The sequence below is a fragment of the Astatotilapia calliptera genome, chromosome 4, assembly GCF_900246225.1.
Source record: "Astatotilapia calliptera chromosome 4, fAstCal1.2, whole genome shotgun sequence".
In the NCBI taxonomy this organism is placed as follows: domain Eukaryota; kingdom Metazoa; phylum Chordata; class Actinopteri; order Cichliformes; family Cichlidae; genus Astatotilapia; species Astatotilapia calliptera.
In genome coordinates this window covers 21174297-21194767 of record NC_039305.1, presented here as the reverse complement: position 1 = coordinate 21194767, position 20471 = coordinate 21174297, and the positions used below count along the sequence as shown (strand labels likewise).

General features: G+C 40.1%; 1 protein-coding gene across 3 annotated transcripts in view; it reads right to left on the bottom strand.

Annotated features, from left to right (window-relative positions):
• cacna1ha (calcium channel, voltage-dependent, T type, alpha 1H subunit a) overlaps positions 1–5267 on the bottom strand; it is a 130594-nt gene extending 125327 nt beyond the window's left edge. For 2 of the 3 annotated variants that reach the window (XM_026165460.1, XM_026165461.1), the window contains exons 1-2: positions 4728–5266; positions 3027–3523 (exon numbers count right to left, since the gene is read on the bottom strand). In XM_026165460.1, the coding sequence (XP_026021245.1) occupies positions 3027–3499 (473 nt within the window). In that variant the 5' untranslated portion in view covers positions 3500–3523; positions 4728–5266. Of the gene's footprint in view, positions 1–3026; positions 3524–4727 lie in introns of all 3 variants that reach the window. The other variant, XM_026165462.1, reaches the window with a different exon arrangement.
• Between the last annotated feature and the right edge of the window lie 15204 nt (positions 5268–20471).

Below are 20471 nucleotides of genomic sequence, written 5' to 3'. Positions count from 1 at the left end.
CCATGAGGGAATACTAGGTTTTCTTCTCAAGGACAATTAAACAGTCTTCTTATCACTCCAGCTGACACGAGATCAACAAGGGACCAGAGTGTGGAGTCATGGGCAACCAATTTTTCACTTAAAGGTCAGATCATGAAGGAGAAAGAGTTTCTGATAATATCATCTAGGTTGTAAGCAAGGGTTCAGTTTTAAAAAATATATGGTAGAAATGCTGCAGAAAGGCTTACATCGGTAACAGACAGTGATGACATCAAAACAGACAGAGTGCTTTTCAATACCAAAATTCTAAAAAAACGTCACCTTTTTCAGTACTGGAGTTACTGTATGTACCAAGTAGGGCTGTCATAATAAATAAATAAATACATGCCTGATTGCAATCAGATTAGATGCTCATTTGCAGCAGTATTGATACCATATTTCCCTCTTTTCACTGACAAACTTCACACACAGCAGACAGGCCCAGCCCCTCCCGTCACTAGCAGCTGAACACATTAGCAGTGGCATAATAAAACAAAGCGTGTTAAAGACTGACACCGAAGTCTTTATGAAGAATTCCGCGAGGTCAGTAAAGCTCCTGTTTCAGCAGCACTGAGTTGCTGAACACAGATATTAACGTTTATGATGGTGTTAGCTGCTTAACTGTTAGCAGTTCCGCACATTAGCCGACAGTTAGGTTATTGTTAAGGTACCAGGTATAGGTAGTAAAAAATGATAACGTTACTGTTGCCATCATCGGTCCTACCTGTCAGTGATGTTATTAGGAAGGATTAATTTAACAGGATAACAAATTATTTACCCCTAAAAAGTGTCTCTTAAAGCCCCTTGTTGAACCTGAGAAGAGTCTACTGGTAAGGTTGGCTGTATTGTTTCTGCCTATAGGCAGAAACAATACAGCCAACCTTACCAACACTATTTGATCACCATGAAATATATGGTGCCAAGTCACCAAAAGCAAAGGAAATAAACAGAGGTGTAGCTGAGTCTATTTACACGAACCATTATTGCTCTTATCTTTCGTTGGTTTTTTTTTTTTTTTTTAATTTTGTCCTTTTTTCTGTCTCTGTGGTACCAAAAATTGCATCGATTATTGAGTATTTTCCCAGTACCAGTATCAGTTTGAAATTCTACTACGGTGACAACCCTTGTAGTATTGTCAGACCAATAAATTTGTATTTGTGCATATGTAAGATTAGAAATGTCAATAAAGGTTTGAGTTGATTTTTTTTAAATCAATTGAAAAAAGTTGCTCTTCTGAGGCTTTGCTCACATTGAGGGCTAAAGGTCCTGCAATGGTTTTGACCTTTCTTTTGTAGAGTTGTTTGTAGCAGCGGAAAGACAAAATCACCAAAGCAACCGAACACAAAACATGTGCGTCAAATCTTTTAGCAAACCATCATTAGGCACAAGTCCACAAGTCATGACAGAAGACACGACTTGCAACTTGCAACTTCCTTTTGGTACATTTCTAATAGAAACAGCGGTCCACCACAACAATGCTCAGCTCTTCTCGAGAGGAGGGTCGTGAGGGATCGTTGGCTGACGCACACTGACCTATTCAGACAGATCATCAACGTGGGTTTGACCCACGTCACAGTGTCAGTCTGAATACCGCATGAATCATCCACTCCAATCTCTAGAGCTGATAATCTTTAATGATCTTTAATGATGAAGGCAAATTAATGAATCTTTGAAACAAAACTGTGTGTGTGTGTGTGCATATGTCGCCGTTTTAAAGTTTGTTTTTCGATTTCTTCCGCTTCAAAACACACAGAAGTCTCAGAGAGGAAATTTGTGGGCATAAGGTTGCCCCTTTATCTAGCTGTTTATCTACCTTTCTACACCATGTTTTTCTTCTCCGACTTCAAACACCACGTCAGATCATCCTTCTTAGATTCACTACACCTTCAAGCTTCCACTATCATAGGTCTACAAGAACACAGCAGAAGCTTGTCAGAATGCACCTATTCAGAGTTGGGTTTTTTAATCACTTGAAGACAAAGAGATAGAATCTCAGAGACAGAATAAATGTAGTTTACTTTTATAATCGTGCTTGTATTTTTATACTCTTGGTACCTTCTATATTAAATTCCAGGTACTCAGGAAGCACTTAGGAAAATAAATGTGAGTCAGGTCCTAATTTTGTTTTTACACCACCCACTTAACCACATCACGAATGAAAAAAAAAACATATTACAGCGGTTCATCTTCAGCTTCTTTTCATAGCGCCTATATCTGGATGCACATTATGTTCTTATGCTCCTGTGTGTTAAAACATCCCACAGATGAAAATGATCCCGGCAGGATGTTCGGCTGAGGGGGTAATAATAGAAAGTAAAGCAGACATGAGCACTTCTCCTAGGAAGTAATTTCACTTGGACTACTTGGCACTTTGAAATTAAATTAAAATATCTGATTATTAGAATAAAATGGCTGCCAGAACTGTTAGTAGAGGGAATACAGCTCGAACTGACTGATGAGCTTCAAAAGAATATATATATATAGCCAGGAACTAATTTGTGCTTGAATCTGAGCCTAAAGCAGCCCAGGTAAGTGTTACAGCACTTTCAGTCTATAGAGGCAAACAGACCGAGTGCTGGGTGTACTTGGGGCTGTCTCAATTAGGCGTGTTAACAGGTCCTATAACAGAAAAGCTAATTTACCTAAAAATAACCAACCCACCAGATTTGGAGGTTATAATACCAACCTTATAGACACAGAGGGAAATGCAAATTGTTGCACAAAAGATTTAGCATGTAAAACAGCCAAATCTCACATCAGCAAAGGACAAAGACTCACAACAGGTAACATCTACTTCTTGCCCAATACCAAGACACGCCCTTCATGTCTGCACGTGTCACCAGTGTGAGTCTCTCACTGGTGCTTGTGTATTTATATAGAAGCAGCAAGTTTCTACTGACAACTCAAACGTGTATGCAGGCGTGCCACCACACACACACAAACATTGCAGAGGACATATTTTGTCTTACCGATTACCAGGGTCAGATTTCCAGCATGTTAAAGGATATGGATTGCAGACCATGCGGAGACACCAGTTGCGAGGCCTCGTTGTTTGCTTTAAGCAGAAGAAGGCCACGGGGGCCAGGGCCGGATACGGCTGCTGTTCCTCCTCCTCGGAGACGCAGTCTGGATCACGGATGGGAGCCGTGATGCGAACTCCCAGTGTTGGTCCATCTTCCACTTCCAGCTCCGGTTCCTGTTCTTCATCCCCCTGAACTTCAGGACTCCACTCATTTTCTCCATCTCCTTGAATGCTACTGCTGCTGCTCCTCCTCCTCCTCCTCCTGCTGCTCCTTCTCGTCCTCTCCACCTCCTCCTCTTCCTCCTCATCATCCGGGCGTCTTCTTCCTGGGTCATCTTCATGACCTTGGCCGTCATTCCTGTAGGATGTCGGTACAGCAAGCCTTACCTCCTCCCGCACCTCCTCCAGCTCCTGGCACTCTGCGTACTGAAAGCGCGCTCTCCCTTCGCCATCAGTCATGATAGAGCATCAGGCAGAGCCACTCTGAAGGGAGGTCAGAGGAGAGAAGAAGGTTAGAGGGAGTCGGAAAGTGGGGAGGGAGCCCACGGTGAGTCAAAGGAGGCAGACATGAAGGTAGAGGAAAGACGCAGATTAACGGTGACAGAAAAAGAAGCGAGTGAAAGATCAACTTGGCAAAGAGCAACTGGAGACAAATCGCACAAGGAGCCAAATAAACACTTAGGCCATTTCCTCCTCCAATCCCTGAGCAGCAGGCGCTTCCAATCAATCTAAAACACAGATTTCCAATACAGTCCTTTTACAAATCTGCCAGGGCTTTAGGCTTTTCATGGGCTTTTATTTTTTTTTTAAATAGCCTTTCTTCTCAGTTGTGTTTTTTTCCCCTTAAAACGAACAAAAAAACAAACAATAAATGCTTTCATCAGACAAAACTGGGAGTCTCTGTCAGAACATCAAGCCTGAATTTCATAGTAGCCATAGTAATAACACAGTAAAGGCACCATGGAGCACTACAGACTGACAACTGCCTGCTGTTGCAGCAATTAGTAGAAATGCGAAAATGTGTTTAGTGAAATTAGGTAACAATTAAGTGCGAGTACTATAAGAGTATCATAATAGTAGAGGGATGTTTTTCCCACTCTGTCTCCCTCTCTCTCTCTCATTCTCTCTCTTCCTGTTGCTATGTGATTGAACAGATGGACTGTTCTGTCTCTGGTCTGCTGAAGGTTTTTAGCCCACACCACGCAATGGTGGGCAGGGAATGCGCCAAAAAAGAGGAAAAAAACCAAACCACCACAGCAATACTGATTATTATTGTAATAAGTGGAATAACGTCGAGAACAAAAACATTAGTGATCGTAATCCAGCTAACAGACTTTGCCCTTTTGAGGAAGCTTTTCTTTTTTCTTTCTTTTTTAACGGGCTTTGTTGTCCGCCGTTTGGTGTTACGTGAGAAGAGCGCATCTGACCCTTCAGGCAGTTGGAAGCTCTCCTCCTGGGGTTCTTTTGTAAACACCGAACAATATTAAAAACACTTTGATATGAACAGTTGCTGTAAAAGTACTTCCATACGCGTTTTAAACGGTATTAATGGAAGTAGAAGCCACCAGAGCGCGCATCATCTGTGCTTTTTCCCGTTTTTCGCCCCTAAAAAGTGGACTATCTCCTGCACTCAGTGTGTATAAAAATAATCACATGCAAACAGAAGAACTTTATTGTTTTAAACTACCTTATTGAGACGGAATCGGAAGTTCCCATAAGCATGATCCGTGACTTTCCGTCTTTCTAGCGCACCCAGCCTTTCTCAGCTTCCCTTTCCTTCTTTCCTCTCTTCTCTCTCGCTTAAAAAAAATCAAAACAAAACAAAAAAAATATCCTTCCTTGGCTTGCCAAAGATCAGATGTAATCCGAGGGTCGTTGGAAATCGCTGGAAGTAATCAAATAAGTCACTTAAAGTCGTCTTGATTTGGCGCGTTCAGTTAAACGGGAACATCTATCCACATCCATGCATCCATCCATCCGCTCCTCTCTGAGGTGCTCGTTACGCAGCGTGGAGCGGAGATGCGCGCAGGAGGGTCGGGGCGTGTGGCTTTCTGAGCTGAAGCTCCGTGGATGGTCTGACACGGAATTTAAAAAAAAAAAACTTGGCCCAGGACCCGGGAGCCGTGACACGTGACGTGATCCCCGGCTTTAGGAATACGGCGCACAGTAGGAGACTCACACCCGGGCGCGAGAAACGAGCAGAGAGCCAAGCTGGGCGTGCACGCACCGCGGTGTTTAATGGATCACAAAGCAGACGGCATAAAGAGAGAGAAATTAATGCACAGTGTGTCGGTCCGTATTATTTTTGGCAATAATCCCAACACAGAGGACTATACCGGCAAAAAGGAAATACTGGTGGTGGTGGGGGACGGGGGTGCCTATATCTTCTATATTGTTCTTTAGAGTAAAAAATAAATGTAAAAAAAAAATGCTGGAACGTGCTGGGAGTAAAAGGAAGCAAGTTTTGGTTTTTGACTTTATCGTGAAACATGGACAAAGACAAAGGAAGATAAGACAAAAAGTGAAAGAACATTTTAGATTTTCTCATAGTCGGACCCTCCAGGGTCATCGAAAATAAAATGGAAACACTGCAGAGTATAAAATGTACTTAAAGAAAAACTGATATGATACATATTTGAAGTTATATTTAATTTAATTCAGTTCAATTCAATTTTATTTATATAGCACCAAGTCACAACAACAGTTGCCTCAAGGCGCTTTATATTGTAAGGTAAAGACCCTATAATAACACAGAGAAAACAGAAAACCCCACTGTCACTCTGTGAGCAAGCGCTTTGGTGGGAAGGAAAAACTCCCGTTTAACAGGAAGAAACCTCCAGCAGAACCAGGCTCAGGGAGGGGCGGCCATCTGTTGGGACCGGCTGGGGGTGAGGGGAGGAAGACAGGACAAAAAAAAAACACACACACACAGTGGAAGAGAGCCAGCGATAAATTATAAGTAATGATTAAATGCAGAGGGGTGTAAAAACACATCAGTGGATCAGAGGAAGTTCACAGCAGCCTAGGCCAAAATTAGTGAGGAGTGGAAATTCTATTTTACAACAGCCATCTTGGAATTTGCCATCTATCCATCAGTGAGAGCAACATAACCTACAGAGTTTTCATATCACCAAAGTTCAAAGCACTGTTATGCAGGGCATTAAGCTTGAATCTTACATCAGGCATATCATCCAACAGTGACAAAATTGACACAACACTTGCAAACAAAATGGTTAATGCCACAATAAACATGTCCATAATTATAATTATATTTAATATTTTTGTTCAGCATGTTTATCACAGTTCATCCTGTATTCATTCAGGCAACCGGCGCCTCCACAATTTGATTTGACAATCAATTTAAACTCCTTTAAACTCCCATATTGCTTGAATGATCAATCACAATTACATTGACTATATTTAATTAAGAGCATCCAAGGCTGACGGAGTCAGAGAACTAGAGATGGAGGAGCAAAGTGAAAGAAACAGGATGTAGGATGGATACTAGGAAAGTGCTTTACTGTTCATTTGACTCCTGGGCAGCCATGGGCCCTGAACAAAGCTTTTCTGTCCATAAAACATATCTTTGAGAATAACCGACACCACGATCGGGAGAGATTTAAAACTTCCTTCTTAAATCAAATCTTTCAAATCAAATCTTTCTGACTGAAGGAGAATTTGACCAATTGAAATCAGCAGCAGAAGGTCCTTCAGAAACACCAATGAAAATTCATCAATGCATTTGTGGTATAGAACTAATGCAGACAAATAATATCACACATTAACACCTTAACACTCACAATAAGATCGTCAAACAGATTCACCTCTTTGACGATCTTGTTTGCAGAGACACAAAGGAAGTGGACATTAGCCTCCACTGTGACTGCTATAACCCAATTAAATATCCCCTATGATGCGCTCACTCCTGTTGTAGATATAGAAATCCAAAAGGCGCATTGTTGTACACGCCGATTACCAACAAGCAGAACTAAACCCAGCTTACACAGGCAAGTCACATGATGCCCTCTTTGTCAAATCGTGTGTGGAAGAGCTACATTTATAAAAAAAATATATATAATAATGATAAATAAATCAAACACAGGAACTGACACAAAAGGTAAAGAGCTGGTGGGAAAACAAAGAAAGGGTTTAACATCAAGTCTGCAGGGTGAAGTCTGATTTATGCTCTCAAGCTCTCTTTGTTGTGGTTCTCTTTTGTTAAAGCAGACAGTGTCTTTCAATACCTCCAGAAATGAGGGGATTTTGAGCTTCAAGCCCACTGGTGACACATGATAATAAGTGATAATGGTTGTTTAATGGACTGGTAACATGTGAAAAAGGTGGCAGGGAAAGACCAAGAGCTTTTTAAACTTTAAACTCTAAAAAAAAGCAGATGCTTAACACTTCAGCTTGGGTCAACTTGGGAATCGAGAAAGTCTTTCATCGTAAAATATAGAAGCGCAAGCATTCTAGTGGCAACATTATGTAAAATAATTAGCATCTGTGTGCAGAGAGAAAGTAGTTTGGGGGATTGTTTTGTTTTGTGTGTCTGTGTATTACATAATGGCTAAGTACACTGGCAGGTCAACAATCTGACATAATCTTTTTAATCTTTGTGTGTATCTTTGTCTTTACTTAGCCTGATTATTCTGCAGTTGGTTGTTCACTTTATAAGTACACCAGTGGGTTTCACTGAGTTTTTAAACAGTATCAATATTCAGCTTTTGCTGCTTTTTGGGGCAAAAAGCTTGAAGTCGAGCACGACAATGCAGTAAATTATATCAAATTTGACCGTCTTTACTCTAAAACAGACACTGATGCAGAGCAAAGATGCACACAGCTTTTATCGTCTGTGTGCTGCAGTAAACATAGCGACTGGCTCGTCACGTTTCAAAATCCAAAAATGCAGCGCTGGGTGAATCAGACCAGATGTGACACTTAAAGCCACCCCACACCACAAATCTTCCTCCCCCTGCTTTAAAAATCTCTGAACTCAGTTTCTTGAATTCCTAGTTAGGGTGCCAAAAGCCTAAAAACTGGAGCCAGGAAAGGACAAGTACTGGCCGTTTCTGCAGACGTCTTCAGCTGACAATGATCTTTGTGGTTTTGAAAACCTTTTGGCAAGACCTTTTATGATCACACTGCAAGTAATACAGGTTTAAATATATATATATATATATATTGAACAGTTCTGCGTTAGAGAATCAAATCAAATCAAATCACTTTTATTGTCACATCACATGTGCAGGCACACTGGCACAGCACATGCGAGTGAAATTCTTGTGTGCGAGCCCCACAAGCAACAGAGATGTGCAAACACAACAACACAAACGAGCAAAATACAAGAATGGCCAACCTGAAACTAATAAATATATGTACAATATATAATAGTGTATGCATTTCTGGATGTGTATACTAAATATTTTCCTACGTGTGTGTGTGTGTGTGTGTGTGTGTGTGTGTATACACATTTTTACAAATTAAATAGTAAAAAAAAACAAAAAAACAATAATAATAATAATAATAGAGCTGCTTTATGTAGTGCAAAGATCACCTAGGAGCATCAGTTATACTGGAAAATAATGTATAAATGCTGGGCTCGTGTACAGTACGGGAGCCAGCTGCCAAACCTTTTCATCGCTAAGCTGATCAAAGTTATAAATTGTCAAAAGGTTGATGTTCTCCTCTGTGGCTTGTGGTGTTTGAGCCATTACCCTGAAAGCCAATTAAGGAGTTTTTGAAGATGTGAAACTAAAGGGACAATGGGTTTTCTTAAATGTCCCTTTTGGCTCTCCTCATCAATATTGTGAAAATGCTAATTACCCAGGTTTTAATCAGCCACAAGCTCAGCTGAATCACTCTTTACCATCATCTGCATGTGCAACAGGAGACGTGAGCGTGAGTGTGTGTGTCCATTCTCATTCTCAGCTGTGAGAAAAAGTGACTAGTATGCAGACAGCTTGAGCTCTTCAAGCTCATCCCCCTCCCAACACCTGTCTTTCCTTCCCACCCGTCCGTCTCCCTCCCCAGGCTTTCGTACATGCAAACTTGGAATTCTGTCTTCATTACTCTATGCTTGGCTCCTATGAGAGTTTTGCTAATGCGGGCTCCACTCTGACGCCCTGCTCAGCTGTGTGTACGAGGCCTGGATAACCTGTGTTTCCCTCTCTCGTCAACTAACTGCTTTTTCTCTACCGACCCCCCTCCAGGAGTTTGTTCTTCCTCAAAGGAGAACCGTAGCTGATAATATCAGCTTGTTTCTGTTTTTATTACACAACAAAATCAACTCTGAGTCGAAATACCTGCAAGTACACAACACGTGGTTACAAATTCCGCAAGGGAGACAAATAATAGACTATCCTACATCTTTGGGGATTAAAACATCTCTTCACAAACTGCAATTCATTTGCCAACGCTCCAAATCAATAGGAGCGCGTGTGCTTCCCAAAGATAATCAATACTCCTTTGTCAGGTTGACATCTGCAACTCCCCCCCCCCCCCCCCCCCCCCCATCCAATCCCATCTCATCATCCACCATCCTCCACTCCGACTCCCACACTTTCATCATCCGGCCTTTTCCTACCGGTTTCCTCATCTCGTGTCATTGCTTGTTCCTGCTAAGTTGGACTTTTGAAGCGCTGCGGTGAGATTGAAGCCACTGCAAACACAAAACAATGTTTTTTTTCTGTCTCAAAAAGCTTTCCAGTTTGAAAAAGTGAAAATGTTTGACGTCAAATCGTGCTTTACAATTGGTGACGTTAAGTAAATAAGGCGTTTAGAAGCAATATATCAAACTGGGTCATTTAGAAAATTCATGTTTGACTACTTTTCCACTGAAAGCAAGAGTGCATTACATTACGCAACTGTGAAAAGGGTCAGAGTGAGCAGTGAAAGGGAAAATGGCAGGATTTTCAAAGAAAGCCAAGTTTCCTATCAAAACATTTCAAGGAAAAGCATCTCTAGGTTTTGCATGTGTTGACTGACATGTGATCTCTTGAGATGTGGAGGGCAAAAGCACAACAAAGACTTCAAAGACAAAAGTAATGAATAAAATCAACAAAGTTGAGGCGCAGCTCAACATCGATGCCATTATCTTTGCCTCGGCTAGGCTAGTCCTCTGATCTAGCTTACTTTCACACGGTTGTCTTTGTCCTTCCCTCATCTTTGCTCTGCTGGTGTCTATTCGTTAGACCTGCTGGTATATGTGAGGTCTGTTCCTCTGTTCCTGAGCAGCTATGAGGCACTTCTATACTGTGCGTGAGTGAATATTGCACAAAGCAACTAAAATATACATATTCTTGATGTATTATTGAAATCAAACTGAGTGGAGTAAACAGAGGCATGAAAAAATGTAAAGCAGGGATGGTTGAAAGAGAAAAGGATGAGCTTTTTTAATACCCCATGTCTGTCTGCGTGCCAAAGTAATCATTCTAATTAGGGTATGGGAGAGGAAAAAATATCTGTGCATTCATAAATACACCAAGAAAAGAAAGAGGAAGCAGTTACATAACTCACACGCATACACCCACCCACAGAGTCTGCAGCAGGATCACAGCCAGATTTAGAGGGAAATTTGTCCTTCACAGATGTTGACATGAGAACGATACCTGTGTCTATGTGTGTGTGTCTGTGTACATGCGTGTGTTTCAACAGTTAGGACTGTTCACTTGCTCATGAAGCTCATTCAGTGACATTAAAGTCTTCTAAGGTTGAACTCAGTGTTAAAATACTTACAGACAATCAGTATGTTTCACTCCGAAATGTTTCAGTCTCATGTTATCAATATTCAGTGTTTATGACTTGAAGGATGCAGCTCATTTGCTAATAGTTTTGCTTCATGGGTAAAGAGCAACACCTGAAACCTGAAGTTTGCGGATGGAGTTTCTAGTGCCTCCAACCTTGAAAGAGGCCACATGGTCTGGTACACGCGTCTAAGGAGCTTGGAAAGAAAAGCATCTGGACTTCTTTAAGTTGCTTGAAGACGTTTCACCTCTCATCCGAGAAGCTTCTTCAGTTCTAGGGTCAAATGGTGGAGAGTCCCAGATGAAGGTAAAAGGGAGTCCGCCCTGCTACTAATGCAGTGTGCCTAAAAAAGTGGCCAGGGAGTGTATATCATAGAGATAACCAGTGGCTGGTTGAGAAATGAATCTTGGGGTTCATTCACAAACATTACAGAGTCTTTAGACTTTGATTAGTGCGGTGTCTGAGGCGGTGATTATTTAGTGAGTTTCCACTTGTCTTGAGACACAGACAGACAACGAATGGCTTGTATGTAAATGTCAATACATAAAAGAAAGATGCAAGCATGACTCACTAATGTATTAGTTATTGAGGTTACATATTTTTTAAAAACATTTAAATTCATCCTTCTTATGCAATCCTGCCTCCTTGGTTTATCTTCCTCTTCATTAAATTTGGATTCTGTGTCATAACACCTAAAACCAATCATATCTGTGTTCAGGCATTTGAATAGAAAAAGACCTGATGAAACTGATGTGGGAATGCCTTCAAGAAGTGGATCTGATTCGTGCTCTACGGCTGGAGTGTGATTACATTTGTCTGCACCCTGTCTGATTTTATCTATGCACACACACGCACACACGCACACACACATGCATACACTCTCTCTCTCTCTCTCTCTCTCTCTCTCACACACACACACACACACACACACACACACACACACACACACACACACACACACACACACACATACACATAGACAAGAGCTGACTACCTGCTAACCTCTTGAAATGTAAAGCTCATTTTCGATACAAAGACCTGCAGGTTGCTGCCCACATATACACCCCTACTGGTAGACTTCAAACTGATCCAGAGAGAGACAGAGAGGCTCAGAGTGAAACAGGGGAGAGACTGAACAGAGAGGAATAGAGGTAATCAAAGAGAAAGAAAGATGGAGTGGGACACACACACACACACACACACACACACACACATGCGCGCACATAGGAAGAGTGAGAGAGAGCAGTGCACAAACGCTGACACTGAGAGAGTGAGAGACAATGATGTTTCATAGCTGCAGTAATGACAGAAACATCAGGATTATAATCTGCTGTTGTATAACAGCATCTGGCAGCCTTCTGGGTAATATTATATTAACACATACATGAACAATCATACAAAGCAGCAACCCTTTAAATACTGACTATTCCATCCTTTGGCCTCTTGTTAGAAAAGCCCTTTCTCTCATTGACTGTATAACAAAACATGTTTGGATTTTTTTGCCCTTATTCTAAAAAAGACACGATTTGCCCAAACCTGTTCACATGGCGAATGAAAGACATTTGTTGTCTAACTGCAACCACATCTGCATTTTTTAAAGTTTATTTTGTTGATGCAACTCAACCCACACAAACTCTTGGCTATCTGGTTTATGTGCAACACAGAGCTGACCGTGACAGACAAGAGGCCATGTGTCAAATGTGCAGTGTCTACAGAACATGTGTCTTAGTTATAAACCCTAGCTAAGACAGATACGGTGCCGTGCAAAAGACAAAAGAGCCACCCATATGGCTTTAGTTTTTGTTTCCAAGCAGCCAGACGTTGTTGGAAGTTATTAAAAGTGGTCTTGAGCGATTGTTCTCCGGGCTTTCTTGAGGTCTCTCAAGGTTTTTCTATGAATATTTAAATCATAAAAAAATCCATAACTCAGAGAATGAGTGAGTCTTGTGTCTATACATAACAGACAACTTAGCAAAGAACCAATTTTAAATTGTATCTTTCTCCACTTTGTTAGTAGCAGCCTGTTAAAAAACACATAATTTCCTTAGTCAAAAAATGACACAGTCTGACAGGCATAAAATAGTATTTTTGCATCAACAACGTGCTATTAGTCAAAAAATCTGGCATATCTCAGCATTGTTTGCAGTGTGTTCTTAAGGAAACCAGACAAGTTGAGGACAGAAAAGTATCTGCCTGTAGGAAAAAGTCCATCAAACACCCAACACAGGACCTGAGAGATGCATCTGGCCCTCCAGTTGATCTATCTACTGTTCACTGAAGCCTCATCAGAAATGATCTCAGTGGAAGAGTGTGTGTCAACAAGTCATTCTTAAGAGAGAAAAGGCTGATGTTTGCCAAATACACAAGAACTGGACTGAAAATCAGTGGCAACAGGTTGGATAGATGATGAATCCAAATCCAATTGGGAATCTTGCCCAAACCGATTGAATTATGAACACAGCCCAGAACCTCAACATAACTGGAGCAGTGTGGGATCATCTTGACAGAGAAAAGAAAAGTCAGCCAAAATCCAAAGAAGAGCTTTGGATGTCCTTCAAGAAGCCTGGAGAACCATTCCTGAAGACTACTTAATGAAATGACAAGAAAGCTGCCTAAGAGAGTTCAGACTGTGCTGAAGATTAAAGATGGCCATGCCAAATACTGACTTTGAAACTTGTTAGATTAATACAGACTCTGTTTTTGCCTTTTATGCTCCATTTCCATTTGTTTGCTCACATTTCAATGAATCACTACAACTACTGTCTTAATAATATTTGCATATCCAGTTTCTGAAAAACAATGATAAATTTGGAATAGGACCTAATTGTGATCACCAGGATGATATTTGTAGAACTTTAATTATTACCCTATTAAATTCTAAATATTGTCATATCCATACTAAAGGTCTTAGTTTACATTGTGTCCCAGTTATAACGACACAATGTAAATATAGTGGTTTTGTTGAACTATCAAACCTGCACTGTGTGTCTTTGTCATTGTACCTGTATATACACCTCCAGAACCATGGTTCCTTGTCGCTGGGCCACTGGGCTGTTGAGCTGTTGTCCAGCTGTCCTGATTACTGTGATGTGATGACTTAAGAGGCAAAGACAACTTTCCTTGTCCCCCAGTCCCCCTGAGCTGCTTTCACAATGACTGGATGGCTAATGACTTTGAAATACCCTCTTGCATCTATTTTATGAGAATCTATTTTTTAAAGACTGACTAACTGGAAACAACAGTGCCATCATGGTCCACATAGATGGTGATGAACCGCGTAAGGCAACAAGGAAATCATTGGATAAAGTCTTCAAATCTACGGACATTTCTCTGCCAATGAAATGAAGCCTTATACACTGTTAGAGTTTCTCCAAGATAACCTATAGTTGTGAAAGTTGGACAATAAAGAAACAGGAAAGTCGCTGAATCAGTGCTTTTGAAGTGTAATACTGGAGACGCATTTTACCAATAATATGCACAGCCAAAAGGGCTAAAAGAACAGTTTTGGAAGACAAATAAAGAAGTTAAGAAAAGGACATTATGATTGGAAAAACAGAAGGAAAAAGGCGCTGAGGAAGACCGGCAATACGTTGGTGTAACACCATTATAACAACGTTAGGAAGGACTTTTCCCAGACTTTCCATCACTAAACCTGAACCCTAACTGATTTAATGAGGCTTTTGCAGTTTCATTGTACCAGAACAAACACAACTAAACTTTAATTACATCATGTCACTGGACTGGCTCTAGATCACTGACACTCACAGAAAGTCCAGTTAGATTAAGTCAGATATACTGACACACAAACCCAAGTCCATTTGACTTGTGTCCAGTGTCTGACTCAGGTAAGTTAGTTTGTTTTAGTCATTATTAATGAGTCCTTTTATTTTAAACATCTTGTAAGGGACATAAGAAGGGACAGCTGAATGACAGATGAAGCTTCCAGGGCATCCAACAGTTAATTTCTCACAAAATGCTCGTGCTCTTTGGAATTCTCTTTATTTAGCTATGGTCCAGATCCAGATTTTAAAATACTCCTACAGCGTTTGGCTGTTCACATTAGGGAAAACAAAGCTAAACTAAACTGGGACATGAACAAAGTCAGTAGAAGACGGGGAACAATTAATTTTCCTGAACGTTCACTTATTGAAATTCTGTCAGTCACAGCTCCAGTTCCAAAATAAAACTCCCCGTTTGACTTTAGGATTAATTGGATTGCATATTTGGGAAAGAACACACCACTGTTACATCACACTGGTAAAAACGGTTGAAAGCTGTGTCACAGTTTATAAAACGCTTACATAATGAAAAAAACTAAATATGTCATGTAAAATCACGTATTTTTTTTTTATATTTTTCCCTTAAAATCCCTTAAAATAATATTTAAACAGTAAAATAACATCTAAATAATTAATTAAAGAAACTAATAAACTTGGAGTTAGTGTCAGACATTGACTCTAAAGGTGAACTGTAATGAATATCTAAATAAAAGTTGAATTCAGACACTCAATGTGCAGGAAACAGCTTGTGAGGGGAGAAAAAAAACGTAAATCAAAAGGTCCAGAGTTTCGGCTGCACTGGGAACAGAAATGAATCCACAGAAGAACGAAATGTGACAGGAATTATCTTTTCAAAATGATGTGTGATGTTTCTTTTTTGGGAGCCCACATATGGAGCTAACACGGATCCTTTTAAAATTATCTGTTGAATTCTATTTTTATTTGTTTTGTCACTTTTTTTAAGTGATGCTAGCTTTTGTCTTTAATATGGTATTTCCCCAGGTAACAGCTTTTAATCTAAGATACCACGGAGTACAGGCTATTGAACTAAAGTGTTGTTTACAATCACTTTTGTATTGAAATGCATTTCAGGATTCTGTATGCCTCTCTTTAGTGATGCCGAGGGAAATATGGGACCTATGAGAGAATTATTTTTCACTTATGCCCACAAGTTTTTGGACAGTAACACATTTGTCAACCACAGTGGTTTTAAACCAAACAATCAGCATATGACTGAAGTTCAGACTTACAGTTCTTATTCAAGGTTTTTACAAAAAACAGATAAAAGTCATTTTGATACGCACTCCTCCATTTTCAGAAGCTAAAAACTAATTGGACGAGCTAAGATCATTTCAAATCTAAGGACTGTTGTATAATACTGGGATGAAAATCTCTTTGTGCCTAAAAAGGACAGTTAAAAGCTAGAAAATACAAATCTCAACTTCAGATATTTTGTCTGCTTCATTTGTCAGGAAATAATGAGGGAACAGGCCTCAGCTGGCCATGAAACTGCTTGTCAGTCAACTGTCCAATTAATTTTGAGCCTCTGAAAATGCTGGGCTGTGTATAAAAATATAAAAAGTTCATGCAACACTTTACTTTTTTCAAATTTACTGTGGTGGTGTAAAGACTCAAAACTACCAAAAGTGTGTCTTTATTACTGACAAATTAATTGACCTAACTATAATAACAGTTTTAATGCCCAGTAGTGTCAGATCTAGAAAACTTTACATGGAGGGGGCAAAGGAGGAGCAAGAGGTCTAGGCAGACCTATAAGTATGTGAAAATCCCCTAAATGTAAATGGAGTCAACAAAACATCCACAAAAAACACTTTAAATCTATTTATTGAATCATCATCTCTTCTAAGAAACCAAAGACACTTTTCAGGTATAAATGTGAAAAAAAAAAAGTTTTAACACAGGTGATTTTTTTTACAAGCTTGAAAGTAGAAAAACTTCACTCACACCCTGCAGTACTCACTGGCAAATCAATAACAATCTTGCATGGGCAAAAGGTATTTTAGGTTGAGGGGGCAGCTGGGAGGGCAAGAATCCCCCCCTTGCTCCCTGTAGATCCACCCCTGATGCCCAGTTTCTGTAGTAATGACTACTACAACAACAACAACAACAACAACAACAAACTTTATTTATATAGCACATTTAAAAACCAGGGGTGCATCAAAGTGCTTAACATACAAAAGAGTAAGATGAAGTAACAAGGAGGATGAAGGCTATGGCAAAGTACCAACATGGTAGCATGTTAAAGTAGTTAAGAATAGACTGAAGATAGAAATAAGCATTAAACTAACTAACAAACAATCATTAACTGGTAGAAAAAGTGAGGCTAAATAGGTGGGTTTTTAACTGCGATTTGAAGGATTGAATGGAATCAGACTCACGGATAGCAATGGGGAGGTTACTCCATAGATTGGGTGGAGCCAAGGCAAACGCTCGGTCACCTCTAGTCTTCAGCCAGGATCTCGGCTGTGCCAAAAGTGACTGGGAAGATGATCTTAATACTCTAGCAGGGGTGTATAATCTAAGTAGCTCAATCAGGTAGCTCGGAGCTATATTGTTAATAATTCAGAAGGTGAGCAGCAGGATTTTGGATTGAATGCGAAACTTAACAGGAAGCCAATGCACTACTAACTCCTTCCAGCCCTCATTTAACACAATTCATGAAGCATTATGGGATGCTGTTTTAGGTCCAGATTATTTAAAAATAAGTGGCTTCAAAAGGATAGAGAAAAAGGCAACAAGTGAGGTGAACTTGATTTGAGGTTTTACTCTTTTACTCCTGTACTTTCTGTCTGTCTTTTAAAATCCATCACTGCGTTTTTCTGCTAGACTTTCCTCTCCATTGACTGCATCTGAAACAGTTGTCAGATGAGTCTGCACTGCCTGTCACATTAGGAGCTCCCGCAGAGAGGTAGACATAACGTGAGACAAAGACGGTAAATAACGGAGTGGTTTTTTTAGAAGGTGTGCGAGCTGAAAAGAGACACACTATTACAAGTGAGACGGTGTAGGGAAAAATGAGCTGGGCATGACACAGAGATTTGAAAAAAAAGAGAGAAAGAGGGGGATGAGGAGACAGACAGGAAGTAGCAGACTTCCCGTGCTGAGTCACACAGATCTGCAAAGTCTCACTACACTTCCAGAAACTTCTGTGCAGCCCCATCACCATACTCAGCTGTGTAATGATATGCTTTTTTGCATTTGTTTGTTTGCGAGTGTGTGTGTGTGTGTGTGTGTGTGTGTATGTGTCTTAGTGCAGCTGTGCATTCCAATCAGAGAGATTTTACCCTCTTGCCACTTCTGAGGGCTCCACCAGCCTCCCCCTCCTTCACATTATCCACTAATACCCTCTGCTTCCCTACCATCTGGATAAGTCACTGATACCATCCACTACACAAGTGTGTTCATCTGTCTCCGAGCTCACGTCTAAGATTCACACTAAGAAGAATTAGCTGGTTTATATTAATTCTAACAGGAACCTGATTTAGAAGGAAAATTCAACAATCTTTGAGTTCAATTTCACGTTTCTGACTGCTCAGGTGATTGTTGCCATACTCTGCATCATATGTAATGACTCACAGCCAATACAGCCCAACATCCTAACCTGCAGAGGAAAATGATGCACATTGTCATTTATACAATTTGGTGAACATGCATCAAACTTGTGTTTACTTCAAAGGTACCTTCAGACTGCTGACATTTAGGACCAAACCATGAAACTTTTAGAATCAAAGTATACCTTTTAAATATTTCTCTTTTCAAGCAACTTGAAGATACCATTATATACAGTCCTCTGCAGAAGAACTGTAAGCCCAACACACTTATTTTCCTGGGACAATAGCTGCAGCAATTTATGGAAAAACGCAATAAAAACAGAGCTTGTGTGATTCTAAAAAGCCTGAAAGTCAATATTTGGTATGATCACCTTTATTCTTCACAGTCTGATCTCTCTTAGACAGCTTGCATGTCATTTCTTTAAGTAGTCTCCAGGAAAAGTTCTCCAGGCTTCTTGAAGGACATTCAAAGCTATTCTTTGGATGTTGGCTGCCTTTTGTTCTGTTCTCTGTCAAATCTGCTTCAATAATGTTGAGGTCAAGACTCTGGTGAAGGCCAACCCATGATTGATAGTCTTCCACTGTGTAATTTTCTATCCAGTGATTTAAAATCACTTTTTATTATAGGACTTCTATCTTCATTAAATTTGGGGGCCTGGTGACACAGATAAGGTGGCATTAAAAATAAATTTGTCCAAGAAGAATAGTATTGAGTTTGCTCACTGAACACAATGATGTAATCAGTAATGACTGTAGTATTAAATGCATTTTGAGTAATGGTCCTTTGTGGCTTTTTGATGCACTCTTATAATTTATGACGATCATCCTAAGATAAGGAAGAACAGGACCTTCAAATACCCTCTTGTGGCCATTGTGAATACAATACTGCAGAGACACTGCTGTAACAAGTGATCAAATTCAGTGATATACTTGTGACTGGTCCTTGTGCAAAGGAGTTAGAGACAAGAAAAGTGGTTGGATCCAGGATAATTGGGTTTAACCCTTGACTGTGTACAAATTTGTGCACTTCACGTGCTCTGTTTAAGGTTCTGAGCCTAAGGGGGTGAGCATATTTGTGCTACGATGGGAGCCAATAAACAGCCTAAAGGGATTCATTTGCCTTTGATCATTTCAAAGTTTGTTACATGCTACCTTTTGGAATAATTCTGTCTTTCATGCAGTGCTTTTGAAATTAGTTTTTTATTTTCTTCTTTTTAATCTGGATAAATGAGAAAGACACATAGCTATAACACAAATTACAGCTAGATGCCATTCACTGTTGGTTTATATACTCTGTGTACACTAGACTTTCAGCTTAGTTACGTCATCCTATTTTCTTTTTACAAAATGCACACACACACACACACACACACACACACACACACACACACACACACACACACACACACACTTTTCAAACCCAATAAATGTGGCTTATTAGATATAATTATCAAATATTATGCTTACGATATTCAGCATTTATGTGCACTGTGTGTATGTGTGTGTATGCGTGTGCACATGTCCACGTGTGTGTGCATTCGTTTATGTCCTTTGAGGATTGTGAGGTTAGAGGAATGGATCTCTAACAAGGTCTGTGGCTGCATCGCCTCCACAGAGTTGCCTTACTGCTCTTACTAATGAGACAGCGGCACACACGTACGCATGCACACGCACGCATGCATGCACAGACACACACACAGAAAAGCAGACTTTTAAAAGTCTGTGACCTGACATGGTGAATCACAATTTCATCCGATCTGCCTCCAAACAGCCCCACTCACTAATCCGTTTCCTAGTTCCTGTGTGCGTGCGTGTGTTTGTGTGTGACAGAGCGAAAGTGTATGTGAGGCCAAGAGGTCCTTGTCCTGCCAGCTTCTGGTGGCTAATCCTCCCCATTTTTCGCTCTCCCAGTGACACACTAAGGAGTCACACTCTATGTCTGTTTCCCCTTATTTTCTTGTTTTGTAGTTGTGTTTATGAGAATTTCTATGTCATTTTTTTTCTTTTTCAAAGGTTTTCTGTATTTGGTTTGTTGAGCCATGTGCATTTGTGATACACTGTGTGTGGCTATTTGCTGTAGAGTAAAACATGTGTTTATAACCAGTGTTGGTCAAGTTACTTGAAAAAAGTAATCAGTAACTAATTATTGATTACTTCCCCCAAAAGTAATCCCGTTACTTTACTGATTACTTATTTTCAAAAGTAATTATTTACTTAGTTACTTTTTAAAAACATGATTTACAACCTGAATAGGTGATAAAGCGATAGATCTTTCAGCCCAATTCTACTTTTTCTGCATAATCCATAATACAAAATGTAATCCAGTGGAAAAGTCTC